The 21,394-nt window shown below is 53.4% G+C and overlaps 1 protein-coding gene across 1 annotated transcript in view; it reads left to right on the top strand.

The window, feature by feature from the left end:
* LOC134927079 (cytochrome P450 11B, mitochondrial) overlaps positions 1-21,394 on the top strand; it is a 60,258-nt gene that overhangs the window by 16,365 nt on the left and 22,499 nt on the right. The window contains exon 3 of the mRNA XM_063921077.1: positions 8,971-9,174. Within this exon, the coding sequence (XP_063777147.1) occupies positions 8,971-9,174 (204 nt within the window). The remainder of the gene's footprint in view (positions 1-8,970; positions 9,175-21,394) is intronic.

The following is a 21,394-nucleotide window of genomic DNA, read 5'->3' on the forward strand; positions in this document are numbered from 1 at the left end:
TCTGTTTTGACAGATCACAAAAATCTTCAATACATTGAATCAGCTAAGCGACTGAATGCCCGACAGGCTCGTTGGGCTTTATTTTTCACTCGTTTCAAATTCATTATCACCTTCAGACCTGGTTCCAAGAATACCAAGGCAGATGCCCTCTCACGCAGTTTTCTTCCCACTCAAGACAACAGTCCTGTTACTCTCATACTTCCGCCTTCAGTCATTCAGGCAGGTCTCACACAGGATGTTTTTTCTCAATTGAAGCTGCTTCAACATCAAGCTCCGGGAAATACTCCTGCTGGTCGTCTTTTTGTTCCTGAGTTTTTGAGAGCAACTGTTTTGGAGGAATTTCATGATAGCAAAGTTGCAGGGCATCTGGGAGTCGCTAAAACTTTTGAATTGGTATCCCGCTCAGTGTGGTGGCCTGGTCTTTCTAAAGACATTAAAGAGTTTGTTTTTTCGTGTCAGGTCTGTGCACAGCATAAAGTTCCCCGTTCTTTGCCTATTGGTCAACTTATGCCATTGAATGTTCCTCTTAGACCATGGTCGCATATCTCCATGGATTTTGTGGTGGATCTCCCTCTGTCAGCTGGATGCACAGTCATATGGGTGGTAGTGGACCGTTTTAGTAAGATGGCTCATTTTATTGGTCTTCCCCGATTGCCATCTGCCCAGGGATTGGCAGTCTTGTTCCTCCGTCATGTTTTCAGACTCCATGGGTTACCCACTGATATTGTTTCTGACAGGGGTCCACAATTCATTGCACAGTTTTGGAAGTCTTTTTGTGCTTCGTTAAAAATGAAATTATCATTAACCTCCGGTTATCATCCACAATCAAATGGACAGACTGAGCGAGTGAACCAATCCTTAAAACAATATTTGCGTTTGTACTCGGCCAAACTCCAAAATGACTGGTCTGAGTTTCTTCCATTGGCAGAGTTTGCTTATAATAATGCCTGTCATTCCTCCACCAATGTGTCTCCATTTTTTGCAGTTTTTGGTTTCCACCCCAGAGCTAATTCATTTTTCCAACATTCCTCTGTCTCCTCTCTGGCCCTGACCTCTCATCTTAAACTTATTTGGAAAAAAGTGCACATAGCTCTCAGAAAAGCAGCTTTCAAGGAAAAAGATTTTTCGGACAGGTTCCGGCGGCCGTGCACTTTTAGAGTAGGAGACAGGGTGTGGCTGTCGACTCGCAATATCAAACTTCGACAAACCTCAGCCAGATTGGGTCCTAGATTTATTGGACCATTTCTCATTATCAAAAAAGTCAATCCAGTTGCTTTCCGGTTACAGCTACCAAAAACGTTACGAATCGGAAATACCTTCCATTGCTCTTTGCTCAAACCATATGTTTCATCTAGCAGATTTCCTCGTAAAAAACCTCAGGGGAGATCACCAGTTAATGTACAGGGTCAGCAGGAGTTCGTGGTTGAGAAGGTTCTCGATTCCAAGCTGTCCCGGGGTCGGCTTTATTTTTTGGTGCATTGGAAAGGTTATGGTCCTGAGGAAAGGTCGTGGGTCCTAGATGAGGACCTTCATGCCCCAAGGCTCAAAAGGGCATTTTTTCAAGAATTTCCTCAGAAACCCGGATTTAGGGGTTCCTTGACCCCTCCTCAAGGGGGGGGTACTGTTAGGCGCCGAGGGTCCGCTCGTCAGTGCGGCCGGCGCCTAGCAACAGGGACGCCACTGTCGGATCGTGTTCCCCGTTGCTGGGTCTAAGTTTATATCATCACTGGTTTCCTGGCTGTGTAGCATGCAGCTGCACGGCATGTTGTAATTATCACTCATCTGTTTCCCTGGCCATGCAGCTTGTCAGCTGCATGGCATTTAATCCAATCAGCCTCCAAACAGCTGATTGGAAGACTCTCTGTTAAAAGCACTCCCAGGACTCCTCACAGACGCCGGTGATAGCTTCCTGTTTGCCTGATTCTGCTGCAGAGAGAGTTCCCAGTCCCGGTCTGTTCGTTTGTTCCTGTTCTCAGTGATCCAGTACTCGGAAGTTACCATCTGTTCCTGGAGTCTGACCGAGCACCTTTAACATCTGGTGGTGTTCGTGAGTCGCGGCGCAGCCGTGTGTTGCGGCTTGTCCGCTACTATTTATTATTGTGTTTATTTTGAGTTCTGGAGCTTTGCGGAGGTTTCCGCTTCCACAAGATCCACTCTGGTGTCCAGCGGTGCCGGATAGGAGTGTCGGATCCGTGGATCCTTGGTTGTCCTTTTCCCTGGCGGCTAGTCCGCACATACCTTTTGATTTAGTTAAGTTAGCTTGTAACCCCTGGCTTGGTTGCTTAGTCAGAGGGCCCCTTGTTATCACCCTGTCTCGGACTTCCCCTTGTCTCCCATTAAGACCTGCGGGGGCATCGGGGTTGGGCAGACATAATCCGCCCTTCGAACGCGGCTGCCATGGGCTCAAGCAACCATAGTCTCGCAGGGGATTTCTGATAACACGGGCGAGACAACGGAGTTAGGGCGCCAGGGGTTACTAGGCTCTCCAGCTCCAACAACCTGTATTTCATTCCTGTACTCAGATCTCTGCCATAAGATCTTCTCCAGTCTGGAGTACAGGAATCGTAACAGTCAGGGAGTATGGGAGATTGCTGCTCTGTCAGGGAGTCGGGAAAATCGCTGCTCTGTCAGGGAGTATGGGAGATCGCTGCTATGTCAGGTGGTCAGGGAGATCGCTGCTCTGTCAGGGAGTCAGGGAGATCGCTGCTGAGTCAGGGAGATCGCTGCTCTGTCAGGGAGTCGGGAAAATCGCTGCTCTGTCAGGGAGATCCCTGCTCTGTCAGGGAGTCGGGGAGATCGCTGCTTTGTCAGGGAGTCGGGGGAGAACGCTGCTCTGTCAGAGAGTTGGGGAGATCGCTGCTCTGTCAGGGAGTCAGGGAGATCGCTGCTCTGTCAGGGAGTCGGGGAGATCGCTGCTCTGTCAGAGAGTTGGGGAGATCGCTGCTCTGTCAGGGAGATCGCTGCTCTGCCAGGGAGTCAGGGAGATCGCTGCTCTGTCCAGGAGTTAGGGAGATCGCTGCTCTGTCAAGGAGTTAGGGAGATCGCTGCTCTGTCAAGGAGTTAGGGAGATCGCTGCTCTGTCAGGGAGTCTGGAAAATCGCTGCTCTGTCAGGGAGTATGGGAGATTGCTGCTCTGTCAGGGAGTATGGGAGATCGCTGCTCTGTCAGGGAGTCGGGGAGATTGCTGCTCTGTCAGGGAGTCGGGGAGATCGCTGCTCTGTCAGGGAGTCAGGGAGATCGCTGCTCTGTCAGGGAGATTGCTGCTCTGTAAGGGATTCGGGGAGATCGCTGCTTTGTCAGGGAGATCGCTGCTCTGTCAGGGAGTTGGGGGAGAACGCTGCTCTGTCAGAGAGATCGCTGCTCTGTCAGGGAGTCAAGGAGATCGCTGCTAAGTCAGGGAGATCGCTGCTCTGTCAGGGAGTATGGGAGATCGCTGCTCTGTCAGGGAGTCAGGGAGATCGCTGCTCTGTCAGGGAGATCGCTGCTCTGTCAGGGAGTATGGGAGATCGCTACTCTGTCAGAGAGTTGGGGAGATCGCTGCTCTGTCAGAGAGTTGAGGAGATCGCTGCTCTGTCAGAGAGTTGGGGAGATCGCTGCTCTGTCAGAGTTGGGGAGATCGCTGCTCTGTCAGAGAGTCGGGGAGAACGCTGCTCTGTCAGAGAGTTGGGGAGATCGCTGCTCTGTCAAAGAGTTGGGGAGATCGCTGCTCTGTCAGAGAGTTGGGGAGATCGCTGCTCTGTCAGGGAATCGGGGAGATCGCTGCTCTGTCAGACAGTCGGGGAGATCGCTGCTCTGTCAGGGAGTCGGGGAGATCGCTGCTCTGTCAGAGAGTTGGGGAGATCGTTGCTCTGTCAGGGAGTCGGGGAGATCGCTGCTCTGTCAGAGAGTTGGGGAGATCGCTGCTCTGTCAGAGAGTTGGGGAGATCGCTGCTCTGTCAGGGAGTTGGGGAGATCGCTGCTCTGTCAGGGAGTTGGGGAGATCACTGCTCTGTCAGGGAGTCGGGGAGATGGCTGCTCTGTCAGGGAGATCGCTGCTCTGTAAGGGAATCGGGGAGATCGCTGCTCTGTCAGGGAGATCGCTGCTCTGTCAGGGAGTCGGGGGAGAACGCTGCTCTGTCAGAGAGATCGCTGCTCTGTCAGGGAGTCAAGGAGATCGCTGCTCTGTTAGAGCAGCGATCTCCTTGACTCCCTAACAGAGCAGCGATCTCCTTGACTCCCTGACAGAGCAGCGATCTCTCTGACAGAGCAGCGTTCTCCCCCGACTCCCTGACAGAGCAGCGATCTCCCTGACAGAGCAGCGATCTCCTTGACTCCCTATCAGGGAGTATGGGAGATCGCTGCTCTGTCAGGGAGTATGGGAGATCGCTGCTCTGTCAGGGAGTCGGGGAGATCGCTGCTCTGTCAGGGAGTCGGGGAGATCGCTGCTCTGTCAGGGAGTATGGGAGATCGCTGCTCTGTCAGGGAGATCGCTGCTCTGTAAGGGAGTCGGGGAGATCGCTGCTTTGTCAGGGAGATCGCTGCTCTGTCAGGGAGTCGGGGGAGAACGCTGCTCTGTCAGAGAGATCGCTGCTCTGTCAGGGAGTCAAGGAGATCGCTGCTGAGTCAGGGAGATCGCTGCTCTATCAGGGAGTATGGGAGATCGCTGCTCTGTCAGGGAGTCAGGGAGATCGCTGCTCTGTCAGGGAGTTGGGGAGATCGCTGCTCTGTCAGAGAGTTGGGGAGATCGCTGCTCTATCAGGGAGTTGGGGAGATCGCTGCTCTGTCAGAGAGTTGGGGAGATCGCTGCTCTGTCAGAGAGTTGGGGAGATCGCTGCTCTGTCAGAGAGTCGGGGAGATCGCTGCTCTGTCAGGGAGTCAGGGGAGATTGCTGCTCTGTCAGGGAGTATGGGAGATCGCTGCTCTGTCAGGGAGTCGGGGAGATCGCTGCTCTGTCAGGGAGTCAGGGAGATCTCTGCTCTGTCAGGGAGTCAGGGAGATCGCTGCTCTGTCAGGGAGTATGGGAGATCGCTGCTCTGTCAGGGAGTCAGGGAGATCGCTGCTCTGTCAGGGAGTAGGGGAGATCGCTGCTCTGTCAGGGAGTCAGGGAGAACGCTGCTCTGTCAAGGAGTTAGGGAGATCACTGCTCTGTCAGGGAGCCGGGGAGATTGCTGTTCTGTCAGGGAGTCAGGGAGACCGCTGCTCTGTCAGGGAGATCGCTGCTCTGTCAGGGAGTCAAGGAGATTGCTGCTCTGTCAGAGAGTCAGGGAGATCGCTGCTCTGTCAGGGAGTCAGGGGAGATCGCTGCTCTGTCAGGGAGTCAGGGAGATCGCTGCTCTGTCAGGGAGTCAGGGAGATCGCTGCTCTGTCAGGGAGATTGCTGCTCTGTCAAGGAGTTAGGGAGACCGCTGCTCTGTCAGGGAGTCAGGGAGATCGCTGCTCTGTCAGGGAGATCGCTGCTCTGTCAAGGAGTTAGGGAGATCGCTGCTCTGTCAGGGAGTCTGGAAAATCACTGCTCTGTCAGGGAGTATGGGAGATTGCTGCTCTGTCAGGGAGTATGGGAGATCGCTGCTCTGTCAGGGAGTCGGGGAGATCGCTGCTCTGTCAGGGAGTCGGGGAGATCGCTGCTCTGTCAGGGAGTCAGGGAGATCGCTGCTCTGTCAGAGAGATCGCTGCTCTGTCAGGGAGTCAAGGAGATCGCTGCTAAGTCAGGGAGATCGCTGCTCTGTCAGGGAGTATGGGAGATCGCTGCTCTGTCAGGGAGTCAGGGAGATCGCTGCTCTGTCAGGGAGTATGGGAGATCGCTACTCTGTCAGAGAGTTGGGGAGATCGCTGCTCTGTCAGAGAGTTGGGGAGATCGCTGCTCTGTCAGAGAGTTGGGGAGATCGCTGCTCTGTCAGAGAGTTGGGGAGATCGCTGCTCTGTCAGAGAGTCGGGGAGAACGCTGCTCTGTCAGAGAGTTGGGGAGATCGCTGCTCTGTCAAAGAGTTGGGGAGATCGCTGCTCTGTCAGAGAGTTGGGGAGATCGCTGCTCTGTCAGGGAGTCGGGGAGATCACTGCTCTGTCAGGGAGTCGGGGAGATCGCTGCTCTGTCAGGGAGTCGGGGAGATCGCTGCTCTGTCAGAGAGTTGGGGAGATCGTTGCTCTGTCAGGTAGTCGGGGAGATCGCTGCTCTGTCAGAGAGTTGGGGAGATCGCTGCTCTGTCAGAGAGTTGGGGAGATCGCTGCTCTGTCAGGGAGTTGGGGAGATCGCTGCTCTGTCAGGGAGTTGGGGAGATCGCTGCTCTGTCAGGGAGTCGGGGAGATGGCTGCTCTGTCAGGGAGATCGCTGCTCTGTAAGGGAATCGGGGAGATCGCTGCTCTGTCAGGGAGATCGCTGCTCTGTCAGGGAGTCGGGGGAGAACGCTGCTCTGTCAGAGAGATCGCTGCTCTGTCAGGGAGTCAAGGAGATCGCTGCTCTGTTAGGGAGTCAAGGAGATCGCTGCTCTGTTAGGGAGTCAAGGAGATCGCTGCTCTATCAGGGAGTATGGGAGATCGCTGCTCTATCAGGGAGTATGGGAGATCGCTGCTCTGTCAGGGAGTATGGGAGATCGCTGCTCTGTCAGGGAGTCGGGGAGATCGCTGCTCTGTCAGGGAGTCGGGGAGATCGCTACTCTGTCAGGGAGTATGGGAGATCACTGCTCTGTCAGGGAGATCGCTGCTCTGTAAGGGAGTCGGGGAGATCGCTGCTTTGTCAGGGAGATCGCTGCTCTGTCAGGGAGTCGGGGGAGAACGCTGCTCTGTCAGAGAGATCGCTGCTCTGTCAGGGAGTCAAGGAGATCGCTGCTGAGTCAGGGAGATCGCTGCTCTGTCAGGGAGTTGGGGAGATCGCTGCTCTGTCAGAGAGTTGGGGAGATCGCTGCTCTATCAGGGAGTTGGGGAGATCGCTGCTCTGTCAGAGAGTTGGGGAGATCGCTGCTCTGTCAGAGAGTTGGGGAGATCGCTGCTCTTTCAGAGAGTCGGGGAGATCGCTGCTCTGTCAGGGAGTCAGGGGAGATTGCTGCTCTGTCTGGGAGTCAGGGGAGATTGCTGCTCTGTCAGGGAGATCGCTGCTCTGTCAGGGAGTATGGGAGATCGCTGCTCTGTCAGGGAGTCGGGGAGATCGCTGCTCTGTCAGGGAGTCGGGGAGATCGCGGCTCTGTCAGGGAGATCTCTGCTCTGTCAGGGAGTCAGGGAGATCGCTGCTCTGTCAGGGAGTATGGGAGATCGCTGCTCTGTCAGGGAGTCAGGGAGATCGCTGCTCTGTCAGGGAGTAGGGGAGATCGCTGCTCTGTCAGGGAGTCAGGGAAAACACTGCTCTGTCAGGGAGTCAGGGAGATCGCTGCTCTGTCAAGGAGTTAGGGAGATCGCTGCTCTGTCAGGGAGCCGGGGAGATTGCTGTTCTGTCAGGGAGTCAGGGAGACCGCTGCTCTGTCAGGGAGATCGCTGCTCTGTCAGGGAGTCAAGGAGATTGCTGCTCTGTCAGAGAGTCAGGGAGATCGCTGCTCTGTCAGGGAGTCAGGGGAGATCGCTGCTCTGTCAGGGAGTCAGGGAGATCGCTGCTCTGTCAGGGAGATCGCTGCTCTGTCAGGGAGATTGCTGCTCTGTCAATGAGTTAGGGAGATCGCTGCTCTGTCAGGGAGCCGGGGAGATTGCTGTTCTGTCAGGGAGTCAGGGAGAACGCTGCTCTGTCAGGGAGATCGCTGCTCTGTCAGGGAGTCAAGGAGATTGCTGCTCTGTCAGAGAGTCAGGGAGATCGCTGCTCTGTCAGGGAGTCAGGGGAGATCGCTGCTCTGTCAGGGAGTCAGGGAGATTGCTGCTCTGTCAAGGAGTATGGGAGATCGCTGCTCTGTCAGGGAGTCAGGGAGATCGCTGCTCTGTCAGGGAGTATGTGGGATCGCTGCTCTGTCAGGGAGATCACTGCTATGTCAGGGAGTCAGGGAGATCGCTGCTCTGTCAGGGAGCCGGGGAGATTGCTGCTCTGTCAAGGAGTATGGGAGATCGCTGCTCTGTCAGGGAGTCAGGGAGATCGCTGCTCTGTCAGGGAGTATGTGGGATCGCTGCTCTGTCAGGGAGTTGGGGAGATCGCTGCTCTGTCAGGGAGTCAAGGAGATCGCTGCTCTGTCAGGGAGTATGTGGGATCGCTGCTCTGTCAGGGAGTCGGGGAGATCGCTGCTCTGTCATGGAGTCGGGGGAGATCGCTGCTCTGTCAGGGAGATCGCTACTCTGTCAGAGAGTCGGGGAGATCGCTGCCCTGTCAGGGAGTATGGGAGATCGCTGCTCTGTCAGGGAGATCACTGCTATGTCAGGGAGTCAGGGAGATCGCTGCTCTGTCAGGGAGCCGGGGAGATTGCTGCTCTGTCAAGGAGTTAGGGAGATCACTGCTCTGTCAGGAAGTCACCTGACATACCCAATGAGGTTATCTGGATGTGGTGGGTAAACCCATAACCTTGGCCATAATTATTGTAAAAAACTCTTATTTATTGCAAAATGTATTTTTATTCTAATAGAAGTGTGTGAGTAGTGCACCTGCACGTTTCTTCTCTGTGTGTGGCACTATAAGTTTCAGCAAGGTCGCACATCTCATTACGTGTTGTTAGGGTGTGCAGTCCTGTGCTTCCTATTGCATTGTTTAATTTTAGAAGCAGCTTCTGTTGGTTATAACGATATGCGGCATGCCTGTATTCTGTGTGTGATAGCGGCTGTATCTGCATACAAGATGTTACGCTACAGTGTCTTCCAGGCAAACGCTGTAATATAATCAGGTATGGCGATACAGTCGCTAGGACACACAGAGTATGTAATTTACATCAGGAGCTGCCTGTGCGTCCTGGGGGTTATTTAGGTTGTGCGTTGTTTCAGTCATGGAAGATTTGGGGGCCGGTGGGTGACTCTCTCACACTGTGCGCCTCCTCCTATAATACAAGACACATTCTGGACATTTTCTAGTGTAAATACCACGGCCTCTCTCCACAGCCAGCAGCTACGTCTTGTATGGACAGCGTCTCGGGCTGCTAGAGGAGCATCCAAACGCTGAGTCTCTGCGCTTTATTGGAGCAGTGGAGACCATGATAAAGACCACACTGCCGCTTCTGTACTTCCCCCACCAGCTGATGCGGCTCTCTGACAGCCGCATATGGAAGGAGCACATGAAAGCCTGGGATGTCATTTTCGAACAGGGTAAGAAAATAGGACTCCCCTTTTCTACCCCCTGACCCCTGCATGCTTCTCCCACACCTACCCCCTGACCCCTGCACTCTTCTCCCCACCTACCCCCTGCACTCTTCTCCCCACCTACCCCCTGACCCCTGCACTCTTCTCCCCACCTGCCCCCTGCACGCTACTCCCACACCTACCCTCTAATCCCCTCCACACCTACCCTCTGATCCCCTGCACTCTTCTCCCCACCTACCCTCTAATCCCCTGAACTCTTCCTCCACACCTACCCTCTGATCACCTGCACTCTTCTCCCCACCTACCCTCTGATCCCCTGCACTCTTCCTCCACACCTACCCTCTGATCCCCTGCACTCTTCCTCCACACCTACCCTCTGATCCCCTGCACTCTTCCTCCACACCTACCCTCTAATCCCCTGCACTCTTCTCCCCACCTACCCTCTGATCCCCTGCACTCTTCTCCCCACCTACCCTCTGATCACCTGCACTCTTCTCCCACACCTACCCTCTAATCCCCTGCACTCTTCCTCCACACCTACCCTCTGATGTCCTGCACTCTTCTCCCCACCTACCCTCTAATCCCCTGCACTCTTCTCCCCACCTACCCTCTGATCCCCTGCACTCTTCTCCCACAACTACCCTTTGATCCCCTGCACTCTTCTCCCCACCTACCCTCTAATCACCTGCACTCTTCTCCCACACCTACCCTCTGATCCCCTGCACTCTTCCTCCACACCTACCCTCTAATCCCCTGCACTCTTCCTCCACACCTACCCTCTAATCCCCTGAACTCTTCCTCCACACCTACCCTCTAATCCCCTGCACTCTTCTCCCCACCTACCCTCTAATCCCCTGAACTCTTCCTCCACACCTACCCTCTGATCCCCTGCACTCTTCTCCCACACCTACCCTCTAATCCCCTGCACTCTTCTCCCCACCTACCCTCTAATCCCCTGCACTCTTCTCCCCACCTACCCTCTAATCCCCTGCACTCTTCTCCCCACCTACCCTCTGATCCCCTCCACTCTTCTCCCACACCTACCCTCTAATCCCCTGCACTCTTCTCCCCACCTACCCTCTAATCCCCTGAACTCTTCCTCCACACCTACCCTCTGATCCCCTGCACTCTTCTCCCACACCTACCCTTTTACCACCTGCACTCTTCTCCCACACCTACCCTCTAATCCCCTGAACTCTTCCTCCACACCTACCCTCTGATCCCCTGCACTCTTCTCCCACACCTACCCTCTGATCCCCTGCACTCTTCCTCCACACCTACCCTCTAATCCCCTGCACTCTTCTCCCACACCTACCCTCTAATCCCCTGCACTCTTCTCCCCACCTACCCTCTAATCCCCTGAACTCTTCCTCCACACCTACCCTCTAATCCCCTGAACTCTTCCTCCACACCTACCCTCTGATCCCCTGCACTCTTCCTCCACACCTACCCTCTAATCCCCTGCACTCTTCTCCCACACCTACCCTCTAATCCCCTGCACTCTTCTCCCCACCTACCCTCTAATCCCCTGAACTCTTCCTCCACACCTACCCTCTGATCCCCTGCACTCTTCCTCCACACCTACCCTCTAATCCCCTGAACTCTTCCTCCACACCTACCCTCTGATCCCCTGCACTCTTCTCCCACACCTACCCTCTAATCCCCTGCACTCTTCTCCCCACCTACCCTCTAATCCCCTGAACTCTTCCTCCACACCTACCCTCTGATCCCCTGCACTCTTCCTCCACACCTACCCTCTAATCCCCTGAACTCTTCCTCCACACCTACCCTCTGATCCCCTGCACTCTTCTCCCACACCTACCCTCTAATCCCCTGCACTCTTCTCCCCACCTACCCTCTAATCCCCTGAACTCTTCCTCCACACCTACCCTCTGATCCCCTGCACTCTTCTCCCACACCTACCCTCTGATCCCCTGCACTCTTCCTCCACACCTACCCTCTAATCCCCTGCACTCTTCTCCCACACCTACCCTCTAATCCCCTGCACTCTTCTCCCCACCTACCCTCTAATCCCCTGAACTCTTCCTCCACACCTACCCTCTAATCCCCTGAACTCTTCCTCCACACCTACCCTCTGATCCCCTGCACTCTTCCTCCACACCTACCCTCTAATCCCCTGCACTCTTCTCCCACACCTACCCTCTAATCCCCTGCACTCTTCTCCCCACCTACCCTCTAATCCCCTGAACTCTTCCTCCACACCTACCCTCTAATCCCCTGAACTCTTCCTCCCCACCTACCCTCTAATCCCCTGAACTCTTCCTCCACACCTACCCTCTGATCCCCTGCACTCTTCCTCCACACCTACCCTCTGATCCCCTGCACTCTTCCTCCACACCTACCCTCTGATCCCCTGCACTCTTCCTCCACACCTACCCTTTTACCACCTGCACTCTTCTCCCACACCTACCCTCTAATCCCCTGCACTCTACCTCCGCACCTACCCTCTAATCCCCTGCACTCTTCTCCCCACCAACCCCCTGATTCCCTGCACTCTTCTCCCACGCCTACCCTCTGATCCCCTGCACTCTTCCTCCACACCTACCCTCTGATCCCCTGCACTCTTCCTCCACACCTACCCTCTGATCCCCTGCACTCTACCTCCACACCTACCCTCTAATCCCCTGCACTCTTCCTCCAAACCTACCCTCTGATCCCCTGCACTCTTCTTCCCCACCTACCCTCTAATCCCCTCCACTCTTCTCCCACACCTACAGTCTAATCCCCTGCACTCTTCTCCCCCACCTACCCTCTAATCCCCTGCACTCTTCTCCCCCACCTACCCTCTAATCCCCTGCACTCTTCTCCCCCACCTACCCTCTAATCCCCTGCACTCTTCTCCCCCACCTACCCTCTAATCCCCTCCACTCTTCCTCCACACCTACCCTCTGATCCCCTGCACCCTTCTCCCCACCTACCCACTAATCCCCTGCACTCTTCTCCCCCACCTACCCTCTGATCCCCTGCACTCTTCCTCCACACCTACCCTCTGATCCCCTGCACTCTTCCTCCACACCTACCCTTTTACCACCTGCACTCTTCTCCCACACCTACCCTCTAATCCCTTGCACTCTTCTCCCCCACCTACCCTGTGATCCCCTACACTCTTCCTTCACACCTACCCTCTAATCCCCTGCACTCTTCTCCCCCACCTACCCTCTAATCCCCTGCACTCTTCTCCCCCACCTACCCTCTAATCCCCTGCACTCTTCTCCCCCACCTACCCTCTGATCCCCTACACTCTTCCTTCACACCTACCCTCTAATCCCCTGCACTCTTCTCCCCCACCTACCCTCTAATCCCCTGCACTCTTCTCCCCCACCTACCCTCTAATCCCCTCCACTCTTCCTTCACACCTACCCTCTGATCCCCTGCACTCTTCCTCCACACCTACCCTCTTACCCCCTGCACTCTTCTCCCCCACTAATCCCCTGCACTCTTCTCCCCCACCTACTCTCTGATCCCCTACACTCTTCCTTCACACCTACCCTCTGATCCCCTACACTCTTCCTTCACACCTACCCTCTGATCCCCTACACTCTTCCTTCACACCTACCCTCTGATCCCCTGCACTCTTCTCCCCACTAATCCCCTGCACTCTTCTCCCCCACCTACTCTCTGATCCCCTACACTCTTCCTTCACACCTACCCTCTGATCCCCTGCACTCTTCCTCCACACCTACCCTTTTACCCCCTGCACTCTTCTCCCCCACCTACCCTCTGATCCCCTACACTCTTCCTTCACACCTACCCTCTGATCCCCTGCACTCTTCTCCCCCACCTACCCTCTAATCCCCTCCACTCTTCCTCCACACCTACCCTCTAATCCCCTGCACTCTTCTCCCCCACCTACCCTCTGATCCCCTACACTCTTCCTTCACACCTACCCTCTGATCCCCTGCACTCTTCTCCCCACTAATCCCCTGCACTCTTCTCCCCCACCTACTCTCTGATCCCCTACACTCTTCCTTCACACCTACCCTCTGATCCCCTGCACTCTTCCTCCACACCTACCCTCTGATCCCCTGCACTCTTCCTCCACACCTACCCTCTAATCCCCTGCACTCTTCCTCCACACCTACCCTCTGATCCCCTGCACTCTTCCTCCACACCTACCCTTTTACCACCTGCACTCTTCTCCCACACCTACCCTCTAATCCCCTGCACTCTACCTCCGCACCTACCCTCTAATCCCCTGCACTCTTCCTCCACACCTACCCTCTGATCCCCTGCACTCTTCCTCCACACCTACCCTCTGATCCCCTACACTCTTCCTCCACACCTACCCTCTAATCCCCTGCACTCTACCTCCGCACCTACCCTCTGATCCCCTGCACTCTTCTCCCCACTAATCCCCTGCACTCTTCTCCCCCACCTACCCTCTGATCCCCTGCACTCTTCCTCCACACCTACCCCCTGATTCCCTGCACTCTTCCTTCACACCTACCCTCTAATCCCCTGCACTCTTCCTTCACACCTACCCTCTAATCCCCTGCACTCTTCTCCCCCACCTACTCTCTGATCCCCTACACTCTTCCTTCACACCTACCCTCTGATCCCCTGCACTCTTCCTCCACACCTACCCTCTAATCCCCTGCACTCTTCCACCAAACATACCCTCTGATTCCCTGCACTCTTCTCCCCACCTACCCTCTAATCTCCTGCACTCTTCTCCCCACCTACCCTCTAATCCCCTGCACTCTTCCTTCACACCTACCCTCTGATGTCCTGCACTCTTCCTCCACACCTACCCTCTGATGTCCTGCACTCTTCCTCCACACCTACCCTCTGATGTCCTGCACTCTTCCTCCACACCTACCCTCTGATCCCCTGCACTCTTCTCCCACACCTACCCTCTGATGTCCTGCACTCTTCTCCCACACCTACCCTCTGATGTCCTGCACTCTTCTCCCACACCTACCCTCTGATGTCCTGCACTCTTCCTCCACACCTACCCTCTGATGTCCTGCACTCTTCCTCCACACCTACCCTCTGATGTCCTGCACTCTTCCTCCACACCTACCCTCTGATGTCCTGCACTCTTCCTCCACACCTACCCTCTAATCCCCTGCACTCTTCTCCCACACCTACCCTCTAATCCCCTGCACTCTTCCTTCACACCTACCCTCTGATGTCCTGCACTCTTCCTCCACACCTACCCTCTGATGTCCTGCACTCTTCCTCCACACCTACCCTCTGATGTCCTGCACTCTTCCTCCACACCTACCCTCTGATCCCCTGCACTCTTCTCCCACACCTACCCTCTGATGTCCTGCACTCTTCTCCCACACCTACCCTCTGATGTCCTGCACTCTTCTCCCACACCTACCCTCTGATGTCCTGCACTCTTCCTCCACACCTACCCTCTGATGTCCTGCACTCTTCCTCCACACCTACCCTCTGATGTCCTGCACTCTTCCTCCACACCTACCCTCTGATCCCCTGCACTCTTCTCCCACACCTACCCTCTGATGTCCTGCACTCTTCTCCCACACCTACCCTCTGATGTCCTGCACTCTTCTCCCACACCTACCCTCTGATGTCCTGCACTCTTCTCCAACACCTACCCTCTAATCCCCTGCACTCTTCCTCCACGCCTACCCTCTAATCCCCTGCACTCTTCCTCCACACCTACCCTCTGATCCCGTGCACTCTTCCTCCACACCTACCCTCTAATCCCCTCTTCCTCCACACCTACCCTCTAATCCCCCACCTACCCTCTAATCCCCTGCACTCTTCCCTCTAATCCACTGCACTCTTCTCCCACACATACCCTCTATTATTATTTTCTCTATCGTCCTAGTGGATGCTGGGGTTCCTGAAAGGACCATGGGGAATAGCGGCTCCGCAGGAGACAGGGCACAAAAAGTAAAGCTTTAGGATCAGGTGGTGTGCACTGGCTCCTCCCCCTATGACCCTCCTCCAAGCCTCAGTTAGATTTTTGTGCCCGGCCGAGAAGGGTGCAATCTAGGTGGCTCTCCTAAAGAGCTGCTTAGAAAAGTTTAGCTTAGGTTTTTTATTTTACAGTGAGTCCTGCTGGCAACAGGATCACTGCAACGAGGGACTTAGGGGAGAAGAAGTGAACTCACCTGCGTGCAGGATGGATTGGCTTCTTTGGCTACTGGACATTAGCTCCAGAGGGACGATCACAGGTACAGCCTGGATGGTCACCGGAGCCTCGCCGCCGGCCCCCTTGCAGATGCTGAAACAAGAAGAAGGTCCAGAATCGGCGGCATGAAGACTCCTCAGTCTTCTTAAGGTAGCGCACAGCACTGCAGCTGTGCGCCATTTCCTCTCAGCACACTTCACACGGCAGTCACTGAGGGTGCAGGGCGCTGGGAGGGGGGCGCCCTGGGAGGCAATGAAAACCTATTTTTGGCTAAAAATACCTCACATATAGCCTCCGGGGGCTATATGGAGATATTTAACCCCTGCCAGAATCCGTTAAGAGCGGGAGACGAGGCCGCCGAAAAAGGGGCGGGGCCTATCTCCTCAGCACACAGCGCCATTTTCCCTCACAGAAAGGCTGGAGGGAAGGCTCCCAGGCTCTCCCCTGCACTGCACTACAGAAACAGGGTTAAAACAGAGAGGGGGGGGCACTAATTTGGCGTTAAAAATATATAAAAAAGATGCTATAAGGGAAAACACTTATATAAGGTTGTCCCTATATAATTATAGCGTTTTTGGTGTGTGCTGGCAAACTCTCCCTCTGTCTCTCCAAAGGGCTAGTAGGTCCTGTCCTCTATCAGAGCATTCCCTGTGTGTGTGCTGTGTGTCGGTACGTGTGTGTCGACATGTATGAGGACGATGTTGGTGAGGAGGCGGAGCAATTGCCTGTAATGGTGATGTCACTCTCTAGGGAGTCGACACCGGAATGGATGGCTTATCTAGGGAATTACGTGATAATGTCAACACGCGGCAAGGTCGGTTGACGACATGAGACGGCCGACAAACAATTAGTACCGGTCCAGACGTCTCAAAAACACCGTCAGGGGTTTTAAAACGCCCGTTTACTTTAGTCGGTCGACACAGACACAGACAGGGACACTGAATCCAGTGTCGACGGTGAATAAACAAACGTATTCCTTATTAGGGCCACACGTTAAGGGCAATGAAGGAGGTGTTACATATTTCTGATACTACAAGTACCACAAAAGAGGGTATTATGTGGGATGTGAAAAAACTACCGTAGTTTTTCCTGAATCAGATAAATTAAATGAAGTGTGTGATGATGCGTGGGTTCCCCCCGATAGAAAATATGGGCGGTATACCCTTTCCCGCCAGAAGTTAGGGCGCGTTGGGAAACACCCCTTAGGGTGGATAAGGCGCTCACACGCTTATCAGAACAAGTGGCGGTACCGTCTATAGATAGGGCCGTCCTCAAGGAGCCAGCTGACAGGAGGCTGGAAAATATCATAAAAAGTATATACACACATACTGGTGTTATACTGCGACCAGCGATCGCCTCAGCCTGGATGTGCAGAGCTGGGGTGGCTTGGTCGGATTCCCTGACTAAAAATATTGATACCCTTGACAGGGACAGTATTTTATTGACTATAGAGCATTTAAAGGATGCATTTCTATATATGCGAGATGCACAGAGGGATATTTGCACTCTGGTATCAAGAGTAAGTGCGATGTCCATATCTGCCAGAAGATGTTTATGGACACGACAGTGGTCAGGTGATGCAGATTCCAAACGGCACAAAGGTGTATTGCCGTATAAAGGAAGAGGAGTTATTTGGGGTCGGTCCATCGGACCTGGTGGCCACGGCAACTGCTGGAAAATCCACCGTTTTTACCCTAAGTCACATCTCTGCAGAAAAAGACACCGTCTTTTCAGCCTCAGTCCTTTCGTCCCTATAAGAGTCATATTTGCCCAGGGATAGAGGAAAGGGAAGAAGACTGCAGCAGGCAGCCCATTCCCAGGAACAGAAGCCTTCCACCGCTTCTGCCAAGCTCTCAGCATGACGCTGGGACCGTACAGGACCCTTGGATCCTACAAGTAGTATCCCAGGGGTACAGATTGGAATGTCGAAACGTTTCCCCCTCGCAGGCTCCTGAAGTCTGCTTTACCAAGGTCTCCCTCCGACAGGGAGGCAGTATGGGAAAAAATTCACAAGCTGTATTCCCAGCAGGTGATAATTAAATTACCCCTCCTACAACAAGAAAAGGGGTATTATTCCACACTATATTGTGGTACTGAAGCCAGAAGGCTAGGTGAGACCTATTCTAAATCTAAAAAAATTTGAACACTTACAAAGGTTCAAATCAAGATGGAGTCACTCAGAGCAGTGATACCGAACCGGGAAGAAGGGGACTATATGGTGTCCCGAGACATCAGGGATGCTTACCTCCATGTCCCAAATTTGCCCTTATCACTAAGGGTACCTCAGGTTCGTGGTACAGAACTGTCACTATCAGTTTCAGACGCTGCCGTTTGGATTGTCCACGGCACCCCGGGTCTTTACCAAGGTAATGGCCGAAATGATGGTTCTTCTTCGAAGAAAAGGCGTCTTAATTATCCCTTACTTGGACGATCTCCTGATAAGGGCAAAGTCCAGGGAACAGTTGGAGGTCGGAGTAGCACTATCTCGGATACTGTTACAACAGCAGGGGTGGATTCTAAATATTCCAAAATCGCAGCTGATCCCGACAACAAGTCTCCTGTGCTTAGGGATGATTCTGGACACAGTCCAGAAAAAGGTGTTTCTCCCGGAAGAGAAAGCCAGGGAGTTATCCGAGCTAGTCAGGAACCTCCTAAAATCAGTGCATCATTGCACAAGGGCCATGGTAAAAAAATGGTGACTTCCTTCGAAGCAATTCCAGTCGGCAGATTTCATGCAAGAACTTTTCAGTGGGATCTGCTGGACAAATGGTCCGGATCGCATCTTCAGATGCATCAGCGGATAACCCTATATCCAAGGACAAGGGTGTCTCTCCTGTGGTGGTTACAGAGTGCTCATCTTCTAGAGGGCCGCAGATTCGGCATTCAGTTTTGGATGTTGGTGACCACGGAGGCCAGCCCGAGAGGCTGGGGAGCAGTCACACAAGGAAAAAATTTCCAGGGAGTGTGATCAAGTCTGGAGACTTTTCTCCACATAAATATAGCTAAGGGTAAATTTATAATGCTCTAAGCTTAGCAAGACCTCTGCTTCAAGGTCAGCCGGTATTGATCCAGTGGGATAAAACATCACGGCAGTCGCCCACGTAAATAGACAGGGCGGCACAAGAAGCAGGAGGGCAGTGGCAAAAACTGCAAGGACTTTTCGCTGGGCGGAAAATCATGTGATAGCACTGTCAGCAGTGTTTCATTCCGGGAATGGAAACTGGGAAGCAGACTTCCTCAGTAGGCACGACCTCCACCCGGCAGAGTGGGAACTTCATGGGGAAGTTTTCCACATGATTGTAAACCGTTGGGAATTACCAAAGGTGGACATGATGGCGTCCCGTCTGAACAAAAAACGGGACAGGTATTGCGCCAGGTTAAGAGACCCTCAGGCAATAGCTGTGGACGTTCTGGTAACACCGTGGGTGTACCAGTCGGTGTATGTGTTCCATCCTCTGCTTTTCATACCTAAGGTACTGAGAATTATAAGACGTAGAGGAGTAAGAACTATACTCATGGCTCCGGATTGGCCAAGAAGGACTTGGTACCCGGAACTTCAAGAGATGCTCACAGAGGACTTATGGCCTCTGCCGCTAAGAAGGGACTTGTTTCAGCAAGTACCATGTCTGTTCCAAGACTTACCGCAGCTGCGTTTGACGGCATGGCGGTGGAACGCCGGATCCTAAGGGAAAAGGCATTCAGGAAGAGGTCATTCCTACCCTGGTCAAAGCCAGAAAGGAGGTGACCGCACAACATTATCACCACATGTGGCGAAAATATGTTGCGTGGTGTGAGGCCAGGAAGGCCCCACGAAGAAATTTCAACTCGGTCGATTCCTGCATTTCCTGCAAACAGGAGTGTCTATGGGCCTCAAATTGGGGTCCATTAAGGTTCAAATTTCGGCCCTGTCGATTTTTCTTCCAGAAAGAATTGGCTTCAGTTCCTGAAGTCCAGAAGTTTGTCAAGGGAGTATTGCATATACAACCCCCTTTTGTGCCTCCAGTGGCACTGTGGGATCTCAACGTAGTTCTGGGATTCCTCAAAACACATTGGTTTAAAACCAGTCAAATCTGTGGATTTGAAGCATCTCACATGAAAAGTGAACATGCTCTTGGACCTGGCCTGGACCAGGCGAGTGTCAAATTGGTGGTTTTTTTCTCAAAAAAGCCCATATCTGTTTGTCCATTCGGACAGGGCAGAGCTGCGGACTCGTCCCCAGTTCTCTCCCTAAGGTGGTGTCAGTGTTTCACCTGAACCAGCTTATTGTGGTGTCTTGCGCCTACTAGGGACTTGGAGGACTCCAAGTTGCTAGATGTGGTCAGGGCCCTGAAAATATAGGTTCCAGGACGGCTGGAGTCAGGAAAACTGACTTGCTGTTATCCTGTATGCACCCAACAAACTGGGTGCTCTTGCTTCTAAGCAGACTTTTGCTAGTTGGATGTGTAATACAATTCAGCTTGCACATTCTGTGGCAGGCCTGCCACAGCCAAAATATGTAAATGCCCATTCCACAAGGAAGGTGGGCTCATCTTGGGCGGCTGCCCGAGGGGTCTCGGCTTTACAACTTTGCCGAGCGGCTATTTAGTCAGGGGCAAACACGTTTGTAAAATCCTACAAATTTGATAACCTGGCTAAGGAGGACCTGGAGTTCTCTCATTCGGTGCTGCAGAGTCATCCGCACTCTCCCGCCCGTTTGGGAGCTTTGGTATAATCCCCATGGTCCTTTCAGGAACCCCAGCATCCACTAGGACGATAGAGAAAATAAGAATTTACTTACCGATAATTCTATTTCTCGGAGTCCGTAGTGGATGCTGGGCGCCCATCCCAAGTGCGGATTATCTGCAATACTTGTACATAGTTACAAAAATCGGGTTATTATTGTTGTGAGCCATCTTTCAGAGGCTCCGCTGTTATCATACTGTTAACTGGGTTCAGATCACAGGTTGTACAGTGTGATTGGTGTGGCTGGTATGAGTCTTACCCGGGATTCATAAATCCTTCCTTATTGTGTACGCTCGTCCGGGCACAGTATCCTAACTGAGGCTTGGAGGAGGGTCATAGGGGGAGGAGCCAGTGCACACCACCTGATCCTAAAGCTTTACTTTTTGTGCCCTGTCTCCTGCGGAGCCGCTATTCCCCATGGTCCTTTCAGGAACCCCAGCATCCACTACGGACTCCGAGAAATAGAATTATCGGTAAGTAAATTCTTATTATTATTACATTTTATTTATAAGGCGCCACATGTGTTTCGCAGCGCCGTACAAAGGACAGTACAGGGGACAAAACATTGCATTACAGTAAATAAATAACAGAAATAGAGTACAGGTAACATAGAGCACCACACATTCTCATACATAATACAGCTAAGATGTAAGTAGCGAGGGAGTGATCATCGTACTACTAGAGGCTGGTGGCCATAGATGGAGATGAGCCTTTACTAGCAGGATAAAGATGGTCGTTGAGTAGGGGAGAGCTGTGAGTGAAATGTGTTGAGACGAGGGCTTAGATAACAAGAGGAGAGAGGGCCCAACTCTGAAGAGCTAACAATCTATTGGGGAGGGGCGACAGACAGATGACAAGAGGTGCAGGCAAGTGGGAGGTAGCCTGATGGCAGTATGCAAGCAAAGCTGAGATGTTTACGGCATGAGGCAGGGGGGTGGAGGCGCGGCTCTAATCTCCTCTTCTTCTACACCTGTGTGCCGCTGTTTCCCCTCCCCCTTACCATGCTGTGTACCATGTGTATCCCCCTGCCTCTATCCATCCTCTGTACTGTGTACCCTCCTCACCTATCCATCCTGTGTACCCTCCTCACCTACCCATCCTGTGTACTGTGTACCCTCCTCACCTATCCATCCTCTGTACTGTGTACCCACCTCCCCTATCCATCCTGTGTCCTGGGTACCCTCCTCACCTATCCATCCTGTGTACTGTGTACCCTCCTCACCTACCCATCCTGTGTACTGTGTACCCTTCTCACCTACCCATCCTGTGTACTGTGTACCCTCCTCATCTACCCATCCTCTGTACTGTGTACCCTCCTCACCTACCCATCCTGTGTACTGTGTACCCTTCTCACCTACCCATCCTGTGTACTGT

The sequence above is a fragment of the Pseudophryne corroboree genome, chromosome 5 (genome assembly GCF_028390025.1).
Source record: "Pseudophryne corroboree isolate aPseCor3 chromosome 5, aPseCor3.hap2, whole genome shotgun sequence".
Classification (NCBI taxonomy): domain Eukaryota; kingdom Metazoa; phylum Chordata; class Amphibia; order Anura; family Myobatrachidae; genus Pseudophryne; species Pseudophryne corroboree.